General features: G+C 42.1%; 1 protein-coding gene across 4 annotated transcripts in view; it reads left to right on the forward strand.

The window, feature by feature from the left end:
• Window positions 1-15,842, forward strand: part of PROM1 (prominin 1) — a 95,993-nt gene that overhangs the window by 21,642 nt on the left and 58,509 nt on the right. For all 4 annotated transcript variants that reach the window (XM_059923303.1, XM_059923302.1, XM_059923304.1 and 1 more), the window contains exons 3-4: window positions 8,424-8,479; window positions 14,074-14,279. In XM_059923303.1, coding sequence (XP_059779286.1) covers window positions 8,424-8,479; window positions 14,074-14,279 — 262 coding nt within the window. The remainder of the gene's footprint in view (window positions 1-8,423; window positions 8,480-14,073; window positions 14,280-15,842) is intronic.

Below are 15,842 nucleotides of genomic sequence, written 5' to 3' on the forward strand. Positions count from 1 at the left end.
TCCAGAAAGAACAGCCTGGACCTGTTAGCTGGTGCTCACAACCCGTTTTACCAGCCAGCCTGTGCACATAACTCTTGGAGAGGGTACCAAGATCTTACATCCACTTAGTCTTAACTCCTTATCTGATGCACGTTTCCCAGGATAATACTGTTACCTGAGAGTATTTTACGTAAATAGTCTAGCACTAGAGACATGCTTGAATTCATGGTTTAAACTGATTATGAACATATGTTTTGTAGGTGAGGAAAATTCAGTTGGTAGTGAAGCTTTTGAAAGGCTTATGGACCTATCAGCTAAGCCTATTAATGACTATCAAGGCTTTATAGACCCATGGATGAGGAGCAGGCAGCAAGAGAGTTTATCTGAGCTATATTGCATTGCATTTTGTAGTGATTTTTCTGGGTTCAAATGCCATTTCATGCATTCTTTTATGAATACAGAAATTCTTTTAAAAAAATAATTTTTTAAATTGAAGTATAATTGATTTACAGTATCATGTTAGTTATATATATATATATGAAACTGAACATCTATATTGTTTTTCAGATTCTTTTCCCTTATAGATATTACAAAATATTGAGTACAGTTCCCTACTGTGCTATACAGTAGGTCCTTGTGGTTATCTATTTTGTATAGAGTTGTGTATATATGTTAATCCCATCCTCCTAATTTATCCTTCCCCCCCTTCCTTTTCAGTAACCATAAATTTGTTTTCTATATCTGTGGGTCTATTTCTGTTTTGTAAATAAGTTCATTTATATCTTTTTTTTTCAGATTCCACATATAAGCAATATCATATGATTTTTGTCTTTGTCTGACTTACCTCACTTAGTATGATAATCTCTAGGTCCAACTATGTTGCTGTAAATGGCATTATTTCATTCTTTTTTGTGGCTGAGTGATATTCTGTTGTATATATCTACCACATTTTCTTTTTTTAAATTGTCTTGTTTTGCTTTTTTTTTTTACTTTAAAGTGGTTTATAGTAATCTTTTTTATTTATTTTATTTTATTTTTTATATTTTATTTTTGGCTGTGTTGGGTCTTCGTTTCTGTGCAAGGACTTCCTCTAGTTGCGGCAAGCGGGGGCCACTCTTCATCGCGGTGCGCGGGCCTCTTCACTATCCAGGCCTCTCTTGTTGCGGAGCACAGGCTCCAGACGCGCAGGCTCAGTAATTGTGGCTCACGGGCCTAGTTGCTCCGCGGCGTGTGGGATCTTCCCAGACCAGGGCTCGAACCCGTGTCCCCTGCATTGGCAGGCAGATTCTCGACCACTGCGCCACCAGGGAAGCCCTACCACATTTTCTTTATCCATTCATCTGTCGATGGACATTTAGGTTGTTTCCATGTATTGGCTACTGTAAACAGTGCTGCAATGAACACTGGGGTGCATGTATCTTTTTAAATTATAATATTCTCTGGGTATATGCCCAGGAGTGGGATTGCTGGATCATGAATACAGAAATTCTGATCTTTGAATGAAGATGTCTTTTAAAATCCTGGTTTATGCTAGTGCCATCCTACTGGCTTCAGTAAGTCTTAGTCGGCTATGTTATTTATGTGTACACTTGCTCCTGAGAAAAGTGAGTTCGCCTTTGTTTGGTCAAAGCTAGCAGGTTAGGCTATTTGTAGAGGAGGCTTGCAATGGAAAATGTTGGGGGTCTTAATTGGCTAAGGCTTTTTTAGTTAGGGTAAGTGACACCATTTGCTATAACAAACAAGCCCAAATTTCGGTGAAAAACATTTCTCTCTAACAGCTCAGTCCAATGTAGAAGTGATGGAGTGGTGAGGGCTGGGCACTCTGTAATGGTTCCGTCATCCTATTGGGCTTTGGATTTCTCCACTGGCTCCTCCAGTGGGTGATGGGTAGATGGGTCAAGTGAGCGACCATCAAGGGTCTTACAGGAGGTTGTAGAGGCCAGGAGTAGAAGTGATGTGCACACCTGTCTACCCACATTCCACTGACCAGAACTCAAGTCACGGGCCCCCACCTAACTGCAGGGGGCCTGGGGAATCAGGCAGTGGGCCAAGGAAACTGAGGCCACACATGGTTCTGCTGAGCACTCATTTGGTGCCACAGGCTGAAGAACTGGAGAGGGCAGAGCAGTGAAGCGTGTGCGGTACAAGGGTGGAGGTGAAGGACAGACGCCAACATTTTCAGGTTAGTGTAACATACTGAGCACTGCCCTAAACACCCTTCTCAGGGCAAAATGCCACTAGCTCTTCCACACCCGGTGTCATGCCAGCACATCCAAGAAGTTCACACTTTTCAAACTAAGTTTGTGTTTTATCAGGACTTGACAGGCATTCCACTTGGTTTGCCTCTCTGCCCCTCATCCTCTCAGGAATTTGGTGTAGACGGAAGTCTTTTGTGCCTGGAAAGAAACAATTAAAGTTTTGTTTTAAGTAATGTTTAATTTACTGAAGTTATGTATTTAGAAGCCCAGTGTTGGTAGGATTTTAAATTGAACTTGAGTATCATTTTATTCTACTTATAAAACTAATAGCTTTAGTAAAAATGTGAATAATCTCTTTCACTTTGACCAGTGTTGATTTAATGCACAAATTAACAGATTAAGTCATTCTTAGTACAGAGACCCCCCCAGACCTTGTGAGTATAAAAGAGTGCCACTGGGGGTCAATGGGGGACCCTGTGGGCGTCTCCACAGGGGGACACAACACTATTTATGCTCTTAGTTAATCACATTTCCAGGTAGACACTTTAAGTGCCCAAGAGGGCTAATAACTCTGTGTGTGGGTAATTTTTTATTAATAAGAGTTCTCAGTACAATAACAAATTTAACCTGACATCTAGGAAAAAAAAATGATTCACCCTCTAACGTTTGTTCATAAAGAAAAACCTGGGGACTTCCCTGGTGGTCCAGTGGTTGAGACTCCTCTCTCCCAATGCAGGGGGCCCGGGTTCGTTCCCCGGTCAGGGAACTAGATCCCACATGCACACCGCAACTAAGACTGAGCGCAGCCAAATAAATAAATAAATAATTAAAAAAAAAAGAAAAACCTGTTCTGAACATTTTACTCTCCTAATTTTAATGCTTACACCATAATGCTTCTAAGTCTATAACTTAATTTTAGGTTTAATGTTAGTAATCCTATATCGTTGCATCTGGTCAAAGAAACTAGAAAACATCAGGTAGAAATTAAAATAACCTGAATATAAGACTTGACTAAAAGGCTTTTCTAAAAGCCTTTTAAAACAAAACAACCTAAAATTAGAATTCTTTTGGCAGAAAAATGAACAACTATGAACAAAATTAACATTACATAATATTTTAGCAAGAACTACATTACAATAATATTGTTTTACATAGAGTAGAGTGATTTACAACATACTAAATGCCTATTTTATATCAGAAATAAAAATATCTTTATCAAAAATACTTTTTAATATAGTTTCGCACTTTTGGGAGATTCTGTTCCCAGTAAATGGCAGGAACACAATTTAGAAGATGAAAAGTGTGATACATTTTTTTTTTTGGCTGCGTTGGGTCTTCGTCGCTGCGCGTGGACTCTCTCTAGTTGCAGTAAGCGGGGGCTACTCTTCGTTGCGGTGGCTTCTCTTGTTGCGGAGCACGGGCTCTAGAGCGCAGGCTCAGTAGCTGTGGCACACAGGCTTAATTTCTCTGCATCATGTGGATCTTCCCGGACTAGGGATCAAAGCCGTGTCCCCTGCATTGGCAGGCAGATTCTTAACCACTGCACCACCAGAGAAGCCCTGTGGTACATTTTTAAATTAAGAGACCTAACTTTAATTAAGTTGTCAAATAGATATTATCAGCAAAGTCTTTCCAGGAGCACTTAAGTTTGTCACAAATCTGATAAATCACCTGCCAACAACTGGGGTTTTCAAGTTCTCTATCCATTTTATGAGAGAACATTCCAAAAGTGAACTTGCACTTTGCCTGGGTTGGTTCAGAACCTACATATGTATTAAAAGAAACCAGTTAGGAAACAAATATCTTGTCAAAGATGAGGAAGATGGGTCTGTTATAGATGGATCCTGCACAAGGCACTTTTCTTATTTTATGTTGCTTGTGTAGCTTCAGACATCAAACAACTCATAGAGAAGTTACACACACACACACACACACGAAGAGCCAAAAACAAAACCAACCTACTTTGTAGCCTGGTGGTATAACCAAGGGGTCAGAATTCGCTCTTGCTGCAACATTTCTTAATTTCCATCATCACATGAAATTTAAAGTAAGTCCCGGATAAGAAGACACTGTAAGGTCTAGGGGCTGAGCACAGAGAGGCGGACGGTCCCTGTCATTCCAGGAAGACCCACAGAGTCAGATGCCGAGAAACAGTCTTCTACCATGAAAAAAGCTTTCTCATCTGCCTGCTTACATATTTCCCTCCCACTGCTGTACCTAAAGAGGCAACTATTATGTTATGGAAAAGAGCATGGAAAGATATAGTGAGAAATGAAGCAGGGCATGAAAAAGGTGGCCAGGCCGCCCTCCGAGCTCAGGGCAAGGAGAACTCACCGGCCTCCTGGAGCCGTCCAGTCTGGTGCTCGGTGCCTTTCAGGCCCCATCTCAGCAGATCCTCCCTCAGCTCTGGAAGGACAAAGGGGTCACTATTGTCCACACTGAAGTCACATGGATGGCAGGAGAAGACCGTGGTTTCTCAAGCAAGAGGTCTTACTCCTTTCTATCATGATCACAGCACCTGGCACCCTGTAGGCGCTTAATATGGTGGTTGAATATTGTTGAATGACCCGAAGACTGGGTCAGGTTTAAGTCACCAGGATTCGTGCAACAAACAGAACGCACTGCCATCATGACATCATTTTACAACCTGCTTTGAGCTGTGCACGCCTTGTCAGGGCTGAGAAGAAGCAGGTAGACACAGTGGAGAATATTAGGGTAGAATCTGTTCATTTGGAAGCTCTCAGAGCTGGTGTTGGTCACGGTATGGTCATCTTTGGTGAGCACCAAGGCTAAGCCGAGGTTTCCAGTTTGCGTGTTCTCTGTTTGGGGCTCTGTGCCACCTGCGTGTTAATGGCTAATACCCACCGGGCAATACAAGGAACCAGTCACAGAATTCAGGGGTCCTGTCTGATCTATGGAGTGGAAGCAGCATTTTTTTTTTGGTAAAGAAGTATTGTGTTTGTGCGGCACCCATACCACAGACAGTTCTGGAGCCCTGGAACTTGCTGAGGGGTTGCTTCGCAGCCTTAGGAGGGACCCAAGTGAAATCTGAAACTTGGGGGCAAGGAGGGACTGAGAAAGAGGCGGACCCCTCCAGATGGGACAGTGGCAGGTTTAAGAAAGAAAGGAACTTACTTACGAGGCTTGTCTTGAGCAGCTGCAAGATGAGTAGATCTCCGCACCCACCTGCCTGAATCTTAAAAGTTTATGTAGTGGTCTCAACTGGATTCAGTTATGTAGACCATTCAGATGGTCTCAACTACACATTACTCTCTCAAGACTGCATCCTTGAACCCAGCTCCTAGTGTGGGATGGGTGGGCAGAACGGACGTTCCAAGGGCAGGGGAGGGGTGAGCAGCTTCTGAGTGTCTGGGTCCAGCTCGCAGGCCAGCCAGTGGTCACATCCTGTCCATGGCCCCCTCCAACATGAGGATGCAGGCGATCCAGAGGCCGAGATGGTTTCCACCAGAAGCCTTTTATGAGCTGGCCAGGAAAGACAAAGACAAAGGACTGGATGCAGTAGAACGAGTGTGACACTTGGGAACCATGAAAAGTGTGGGGCAGAAGTGAGACCCCGGTTCTTCCACGTGCTTTCTGAGATGGACCATAATGGATTCAAAGTTCTCATCAGCAGTGAACCAAGTAGATCTGAGATAGAATTTCCTAGTGTGGGGTCCCATGGGCTCCCGGATGAGGTGTGAGCAGCAGAAGGTTAATGTCGGGACTTGTCAAGTGAAGATGCTTGGATTGTGTTGTACAGGCTTCTCTGATGTTCACTCACCCTGATTAAGAGCCGCTTAATTAGAGATACACAGGGAAGCCAAGGGAAAAATGGATATTGTGGTCCTGATCATGAAGGACGCTCATTCTGTGTTTTTGTGACAGGGGATGCTGGAAAGGAAGGAGGGGCCAATAAGGAAACGGATAGAGGCCTTGGGGCTTTGGGGGAAATGGAATTGCTCCTGGGTGAGAGTGGGCAGGGTGACCTGCCGCCTCTGAGCCTGTGCTGTCCAGTGCAGGAGCCACTAACCACGTGTGGCCATGGAGCAATTGAACTGTAGCTTGTCTGAACTAAAGGGCATTGACACCGGCTTCTGAACTCTTAGTATGAAAACAAGACTGTAAATAGCTCATTAATATTTACACTGATGATATCTTGAAATGATACTACTTTGCATATATTCGGAGTAAGTAAAACATATTAAAATTAATTTTAAATTAATCATGTTTTTAAATGGAACTACTAGAAAATTTGAAATTACTTATGTGGCTTGAGATAGATTTCTGTAAGACAGTGCTACTCTAAACCACGGGAAGGGAGAACATCTCTGCTCCAAAGTCTTGGGATGGGTTTTTAGCCAGTACAGCAAGGATCAGCTTTGCCAGAGGGTCAGGGCCAGCTGGCAGCCAAAGGACAGGGATCAACTGCCAGTGAGTGTTGTCGTTGGATGTAGCTGGGACCATGCCTGGGACACCCAGGGCCACCAGCATCACAGAAGGACTCAGGAGGGGCTGGGTCTTCAAGCAAACTGATGGGGGCATCTGTTTGGCAGAGACGAATGTCACTGTTTCCCAGAGGTTGCCATGGGTACACAAGCCATGTTCTCTGGCATTGGCTCACCTCCACAGAGCTCTACTAGAGCAACGCCTGCTACGTGTGTGCAGCAGACTAAAGCAAAGAGACTGGTTCAAGGCCGGAGACCACCTGTGATCCTGGGTTGCCCCCAAGGTACCTTGGAGAAACTCTAGGTTTCCCAGGGTTTCCTACCAGTTTGAAAATCTCTGTTCCTGCAGCACATCCTTTAAGGTCTGCGCCATGTATCTATCTGCTCTGTGCAGGTGGAAAGTTGTTTTCCAGAAGGCCGTGTGGGGAAGTGGCTTGCTTTGTTTCCTGGCCTGTACATGTGAATGTCTTTGCTTTAAAAAAACGTTCACCGTGGGGTTTCATTTGCGACCCCCAGTAGTATACTTTGGAAGTGCTTATACGGGATACAGTCCTAGCATTCCAGAAGCTCATTCCTGGGGCAGAAGACAATGTGCGGTGTGGGAAGGACCTCGCACCAGGGGAAGGAAGACCTGGGCCTGGGTCTGGCCTCACAGATCACTGATTTTAGACAAGTCACCCTCCCTATCTGGCCATCAGCTATGCTATATCATTACTAGATGGGGGAATCAGGATACAAGGTGGCTCCTGACCTATGTGAGAATTTTAAAACGCCCCAAATGAGCATGCACAGAAAAATTCAGTTTTGCTTAGCATTTTGGGTTTTTCGTGCACTGCTTGGAGACGGAGAGGGACATCTCATGTTAAGAGCTCTTGGATTAGGTTAATTGTAAGATTCCTTTCATTTGTAAAATATTATGTAAAAGTGGAAGTATTAAAGAATAAATTGCATTTGTGGTTCCAAATAATTAAGAAAGCAATTTCATGGGCTGTGGGGCAAAAAACATTAGGGGTAAATGGAGTCACAGTTCCCTAAGGAAATCTGATGTTCCTAATCTGCATGCAAATGTTAATGCATTTTCCAACTTAAAAGAAAAATCACATTTAGAGTTTAGAGATTCCTTATTTCCTGTGGCTAGTGGTGGTGCTGTAAGTCCAACTTGGCTTACATAAATTAACCAGCAAAAATCATGCACACTGGTCACATCAAAACTTTAAACCTTGTGATTCAGTGTCCTGTCAACATGTTCATATAGACCAGGAGGGCAGACTTTTTCTGTGAAGGGCCAGATAATAAAGATTGGAGGCTTTGGAGACCATATGGTTTCTGTCGCTCTGCTCTTGTAGTTTGTATGGCTGAGCAGCCGGAATCAACATATGGGTGTGGCGGTGTTGGAAATTTAATAAATCATAATTAATTAAACTTGATTTATTGACAAAAAAAGAATTAGCAGTATCAATGTAACATTTTATTAGTGACTGTTAATGAGGTATATGTAGTTTGCTGGTAAACTTTAAGGTGTTTTGTGAGAAATTGAGAACTCTTAAAGATGGCAACCCTCTAATTTTGCCACTGGCAAAATCGTAGGTCGAAAATATTTGTTCTCCATTCTTTGCTTCTGGTTAGAGCCTCATTAGGTCAATTATTTACCTACATTAAGAAAGAGGAATAAAAGTATAAGAATACTATATTGAGGTTCAATAATTTGTGAGCACATATAGACCTTTATTTTCTAAATATGCATTTTATATTTTTACTGAAAAAGTAATCGTGCCATTGTTTTGTGGCTTTTTTTCCCCAGATATTTTAAGAAAAGTTGTCCAGAAGAAGTTTGACCTCTCAACGGATTATGAGAAGGTAATTTTGATTGATGAATTTGTTAGCAAAAAATAAACATGAGCAAAACTTTGGCTGACTTGAAAGTAAATCTTTAAACAACCAGTTGTTTTACCTGTGAATTGAGTAACCTTTCTTGACTAAGAAGCTTTATGGAGTATTGAAATGCCTTATAAATCCCATTTGAACTACAGCAGAAATTTCAAAAGTAGCATTTGAAGAAACATTCACCTTTCAAGCTATATGTTATTGAAAAACTGAAATTTCCTTAAAGGAAGTCTTATGACACTTTTTTTAGACAAGGGATGAGAACCCCTTAACTAAATGGAATGGTTTGAACATCCCTAGAAACAGGCATGTGTACTTTTAACATACACATGCATACTTGTAGAAGAAAAAGAATGAATTCTTACCAGAGCTCTTCCACAAGGAAGTGATTTGGGGGCTTGTTGTTAAAAAGATAAGCAGGGCTGCAACAGGTGGGGAGGCGGCTTTGCAGGCGTTCCAAGCTGTGGGGACCACGTGAGCAGAGGATGAGGTGTGAGAGGAGGAAGCAGAGGGATGGAGCTGGTGGGTGAGGAGGAAGGGGAAGGACAGGGGAGCTGGGGCCAGATCAGGGGAGGGCCTTGAAGGCCTCACTCCAATGAGTAGACAGTATTGTCAGAAAGTATCCAGGCACCTTTCATGTCTCTACTTAATACCAAGGTTAGGGTTAGGGTTAGGGTTAAGGTGCTGTTAATTCACTCTGTTTGCATCCACGAGGTTAACTTACCTAAACAGAACAGTGTGTTATTTCGATTTTGGCCTATGATGAATGTCGGTTGCCAATGAAATCAACAGACGAATGTTTTTGCATTGAATGTTAGGATAATAAAAATTAGTTGAATCTGTGTGTCAAGCTATTAGTCCTGCAGGGTCAGACGATTCGTTCTATCCTTTCCTGGTACGAAGGTAGTTATCAAGACAACAATAAAGGTACCAGTGGACTTCTATTTATTTAATGGCCAGCACAACAAATGTGAATGACAGTGTCTCCAACGGGTGTGAAGGCAGTGAACTCTCGCCCAGTGGTGGGAACGGTGGCCGCATATTCTCAATTTGCAATAAAATGATGCTTAAGGGAAAAGTGAATGCAGAAGCCAAAGAGGAAGTTCTCATCTCAAGGCCATTTATGTGTATAAAAGAGGATGAGCCAGATACACGCTAGTGCCTACACCTTCCCTCCTACCATAGAAAGCATTTTCATTCTTCAGTGCCACTGGCTTCATTTATATCTTCCAAACGTGATTGCCCATGTGTGCCTGCTTCCCTGGGCAGAATAAAAGGATCTTTGCTTTTATATTTATCTCGAAAATTTGCATGCCATTAGCAGCCCAGCCTGAATGCCAGTTTGCTCTGCCAAGGAATGGGTTGGGCGTGAGAGGCTGGACTCTCTCATCTGGGCCCAAGCCTTAGAGGACCAGGTCCTCAGACTCTGAGGTGACTCTGGGCAGCCTGACAAGCATGAGCCAGAGTTGGCTGCCACCATCCATGGCAGGACTCTTAGTTGGACGAGTCCTTTATGGTTGGCTTGATATTAGACTTGGAGTTCCTGTAAACTTGGGGACCCCCCCTACTTCCTGATTTCCTCTCCACCTCAGGTGTCTTTACAAACGGATAAAAACCGTTTGGGTGGAGCTGGTGTAGAGAAAGGAGCCAGAACTGGGCCCACAGGAATGAACGGAATCCTACCCTAGGTGTGGAATTGGGTCATGTTTTCCGGTTATCCAAGGAAGAGGGATTTGGTTAAGCAAAGACACCAAACAAGCCACGGCTCCTTGGGAAGGGAGCTTTCTGATTGGCTTTAGGGAGATGAATGCTGGGTGTGTTTGGTCAGAGTCCCAGAAGCAGACCCTGAGTCAAGGACTCCAGGGCAAGTCACTAATTTGGGAGGTGCAGAGAACCCTGGCTGTGAAGTGGGAGGTGACACAGCGGAGGGAGGGCCGCCTGTAGAGGGTGTATCATTCCGCCACCCGCCACAGGGGGCAGCAGAGCTCCATCCTGTAGAGGAGCTGTGATAGACGCCGAAGACACCAGTGTGGGAATTAGCCCATGGGAAAGTGAGAGAGCTGAGGTATCTATACACCAAGACTGAAGAGGCACTTAATCATAATCATGACACGGGGCTTGTTTTAAAGACAGATTCCTGGTCTTACCCAAATCTCCTGATGCTTCTCCAGGGGAGGGGCCTGAAGTCAGTGTTTTTAACACACGCTGTTAAAAGGAGCTTATGATTGGTGAGGTTGGGAGGTAACAAGCCCGTGGGGCCCGGACCCAGGAAGGGAGGCTGGGGTCATTCAAGATGCCCTGTGGGTCCCCAGGGGCATGTGTATCTGAACTGCCCATCCCAACATTTCAGATGATGCCTCCTTTAAAGGTTATTAACATCACAAACATTGTTCTTCCGCACCTGTGAAAATCTGCCAGCTAAGGCAATGGCTTCCGAACTTGGATTTCCTGGACCAGACAACTTGAAAAACGTCATCTGGAGAACACCATGGAGCCACATAACTTTATTTAACCACATGAGGACATTTTAAGTCAACTATAACAACAATAATGACTTTGTCCCTCTTCATACATATGTCACCTCCCTCTTCCAAAAAGAAGGATAGTCTTATAAACTGAGCAAATGAGGTAAGCACTGTGAAAGGGCAAGTATAGGACTCCATGGCATCATGAAGGAGGGGTGTACAGCAAACCCAGACGTTGTTATCAAGACAGACTTCCTGGAGAAAGCAACATCCACACTCAGACTTGAGTTTCATCAGGGGAAGAGTGATGGGAATAAGGTTCAAGCAAGAGGGAACCCAAAGTGAGGAAAGGGAGAGAGACCATGATGCTTTCTGGGGACTAGAGTGGTCAAGAAGAATGGGGACATGAAGCCAGAATTAAATAACATAGGACCACGTGGAGGAGTTTGAATTAGACATAGTGGGAATCCACGGAATGCTGTTAAACAAGGGAATGATACCATAAGATTGTCATTTTAGAAAGGGCACTTGGAAGTTGGTGCCTTGGGCTCTGGGGTTCTCGGCAGCCACTGATTCTCTGTTTCATGGAGACCATGTGGTTGTGGTTAATGTGTTAAGCATTTGTATCTTTCCCTCTAGCTCCCCTTGTCCATAACTGATTAGCATACTGATTAAGAACCTTTCAAGAAATCCAATGTAAATCCAAATGTGAGCCCTAGAGCTTGACTGTACCCAAAACACTGTTTGTCTAATAAATGCTCCTTTTATGTTCCTGTCTTGTGTCATCCTCCTCTCCCTTGATTTCCTCTGTGTGGGATATTAATGGTCTCAGTTGTGGTTAATCACTCCAGTAATGTTTTCTGTTTTCTTGATGCATGCTGCCTCTGCTTGCACAAACTCTGCAACCGCTTTGACTTCCTCAGCCAGAAAATGTAGTCTTGATTCTGAAGGTAAAGTCCTCACTTGCTGTTTCATGTTGCTCTGTCTAAAGCCCGCGAGTGGTGTGACGCTTTTGCCAGAACTTTCTGTTCACTGTCATCTCCACTGTGATGATTTTTAAATTGTTTCCTTTTTGTTTCTGCCATCATCTTCCATCTTCTCTTTCAGCTTTTGTAGTCCACGAAAGAATAGCAACCCATCTGCAAATTTAAATCTTGAGCTTCTCTTCAACACAATCCACAAAGCACTCCGGAGATCTTGGTATATCAGGAAATAATTTAGGTTCTTGCCAGATCTTGGCCAGACTTTTAAGTGTAGACGTGAACTCTGGAAATGACATAATCTTGTTCCTGATACTGTTTAACCTAATATTTAGTAGTGACATTGGAAAGCTTATATACAAAATATAAAATTTGTATTTGGAGCTAAAGATACTGCATTAAAAACATTTAAGTACACCTTCTCTCCTGGGTTTGGGGTTCAATGTTACAATTTTTTTTTTTTTTTGGCTGTGCCACGCAGCTTGCAAGATCTTAATTTCCCGACCAGGGATCAAACCCATGCCCCCTGCAGTGGAAGCGTGGAGTCCTAACCACTGGACCACCAGGAAATTCCCAGAAACAATTTCTAAAAATAGTAACAATTTAGAATATTTGCTGAGAAAGATAGCAAAATAAGTACGAATTTGGAGTGTCTGGAGCTGGTTTCTCAGTTGGCCAATGATGTGAGTCTTCAAGGGCGGGTTACACACCAGCAAATAACGACTTTTCATGGCCGTGGTGTCCAGCTTAGCTTAAGAAGCCTGCATCAAAATTGCAATCACTTTTTTTGTTTTTAGCATTTTAACCTTAATATGGAAGTAGATAATATTCAAGTGCCATGTGCATCTAGCTTAATACTCATAAGCGTTTGCCCACGAGTTAGCTAATACTGATTGAACATTTGCTGTGTGCTGGGCACTTTGCTAGTTGTTTACACATTAACTCACTTAATTATCTGTCCCTCACAATATGCTGATGACATTAATGCTAATGTAACATTTCCTAGTTTAGAGAATTAAAAGCCGCCCCTGCTGAGATTTAAAGCAGGTCCTCTGACTCCAAGTTCAATGCTCTCTCCTAAGACATCACATTTGCTTCTAGGAACAAGGCTTGGGTTTTGTTTTCCTTTGCTCAGCTTGGCTTCAGAATGTATTGCTATCTAGCTGGTTCATTACAAACCATTACAGGTTGCAAACCGCCAACCTGTAATTTTCTGCCATTCTTTTAAAGTGTCTTGCTATATGGAAATGTGAGTAACTGCATACATGAATTGGAATGAGAACGAGTTTTATCATCCTGTTGCATTAATTTTTATTTCGCCTGGAATAAAGCCGTCAGTGATTATGAAAATAGGTTTAGGTCACATGATTGTGTCTAGCTATTGTGCTAGTTCCTAGGAACCTAGGAACTATCTGAGACTTAGGCTGCTGAGCCCAGCCTCACCAGCCTGAAAGGGGCACTTAGCAAGTGTCTGCTCCACGCCAGGTACTTCCCATGGCACCTTATCACTAATCATACATTATCTGCAATGTTCACAAGGACCTTATAGGGTACGTATTTTATTCCCAGTACATGGGTGGGGAAACTGAGTGGCCTGTGAGTAACATGTCTGATTTGGAAAGTCTGAGCCTTTTTTTCTAAATTTAGATATATTCCAGATTCTTTCATAACTAACTATGAATTTGTCATTAATTGATCCAATCCAGGCTACTTTGAATCCTTAATAACTATTACTAGTTCTATCTTTCTGGTGAAAAACATCCTTGGTATAGATTATTCATTATGCAAGGACTTCTGCCAAAATTTGTCATGCCGTTTAAAAACAAACAAAATACCTTTGGGGTTGAAATGACACCATTTGCAACTTGACCCTGAATTTGGATATTTTCCTGGAAGTTGAAAGAAGGTAGTAACTGCTTGATCCCATACTCTGATAACTCAGATCTCTGCTTCCTTTGTTTCAAGAAGGATCTTCAAAATGGACACACACACACACACCCTCCCCTCAAGATTTAAGTCATGATGGCAAATAGCTTAAAAAACATGAAATGTGTACACTGTGGAATGTTCTACATGTAATTTTATGTTACAGTATGTGCTGTTTCTTTTGTTTGACTTGCAGATTATCTACTATGAGATCGGGATTATTATCTGTGCTGTCCTGGGATTGCTGTTTATTATTCTGATGCCTCTGGTGGGGTTTGTCTTTAGTTTGTGTCGTTGCTGTAACAAGTGTGGTGGAGAAATGCACCAGCGACAGAAGAAAAATGGGGCCGCCCTCAAGAACTACTTTACACTCTCCCTCTTGGTGATTTGTATATTTATAAGGCAAGTAGCGTCTTGGACAACAGCTGATTGTGTTTTAGGTTGATGAGAAATGTCTTGTGTTTTAACTGTTGAGCATGAGTTGGAAACAACAACGATGAAATTCAAAAAACAGAAAACAGAAAAGAGAGAACAAAAATGCTTGCCCAGCACATCACTATAAGCAGAAGTTAGTGCTGTAACCAAGCTGCTCTAGTTTACGTGATAAGCCAGCCCCGTGTTTTTTTTCATTTTGAAGACATCCCGATAAATCTGGGACTGAAGAAAGCATTCACCTCCCAGGACAGTGCCTCCTTCCTCTTAAATAGCTCTCTCGAAACAGGCAGCATGCAGGAAGGCAGAGCAACTATTTCTAGTTGATTTGTACGTCTGAAGGGATCTTTTGCAAGAAAATTTTTTTTTAATTGAAGTATCGTTGATATACAATATTATGTTAGTTTCAGGTGTACAGCAGAGTGATTCAGTTATATATATATATTATATATATATATATATATATATAATATATATATAAATATATGTATTTGTTTTCAGATTCTTTTCCCTTTTAGGTTATTACAAAATACTGAGTATTTTCCCTGTGCTATGCAGATGGGTAGAGTCCCTGAATTGGGGAATTTGAGAATATTGTTGAATGGAGTTAACTTTCTAATTATATGCCCAGTTTTCTTTTTGTTTGTTTTTGTTTTATTTTTCTCATTTTTTATTAGGAAATTTAAAAAAAGAATTTTATTTTATTTATTTATTTTTAAACAGCAGGTTCTTATTAGTTATCTATTTTACACATATTAGTGTATACATGTCAATCCCCATCTCCCAATTCATCCCACCACCACCACCCCACCCCTGCTTTTCCCCCTTGAGGTCCATACGTTTGTTCTCTACATCTGTGTCTCTATTTCTGCCTTGCAAACTGGTTCATCTGTACCATTTTTCTAGATTCCACATATATGCGTTAATATACGGTATTTGTTTTTCTTTTTCTGACTTACTTCACTCTGTATGACAGTCTCTCGGTCCATCCAGGTCTCTACAAATGACCCAATTTCATTCCTTTTTATGGCTGAGTAATAGTCCACTGTATATATGTACCACATCTTCTTTATCCATTTGTCTGTTGATGGGCATTTAGGTTTCTTCCATGACCTGGCTATTGTAAATAGTGCTGCAATGAACATTGTGGTACATGACTCTTTTTGAATTACGATTTTCTCTGGGTATGTGCCCAATAGTGGGATTGCTGGGTCATATGGTAATTCTATTTTTAGTTTTTTAAAGAAGCTCCATAATGTTCTCCATAGTGGCTGTATCAGTTTACATTCCCACCAACAGTGCAAGAGGGTTCCCTTTTCTCCACACTCTCTCCAGCATTTGTAGATTTTCTGATGATGCCCATTTTAAGTGGTGTGAGGTGATACCTCATTGTAGTTTTGATTTGCATTTCTCTAATTAGTGAGGTTAAGCAGTTTTTCACGTGTCTCTTGGCCATCTGTGTGTCTTCTTTGGAGAAATGTCTATTTAGGTCTTCTGCCCATTTTTTGATTGGGTTATTTTTTCTTTTAATAT

Source organism: Balaenoptera ricei, chromosome 5, assembly GCF_028023285.1.
Source record: "Balaenoptera ricei isolate mBalRic1 chromosome 5, mBalRic1.hap2, whole genome shotgun sequence".
Classification (NCBI taxonomy): domain Eukaryota; kingdom Metazoa; phylum Chordata; class Mammalia; order Artiodactyla; family Balaenopteridae; genus Balaenoptera; species Balaenoptera ricei.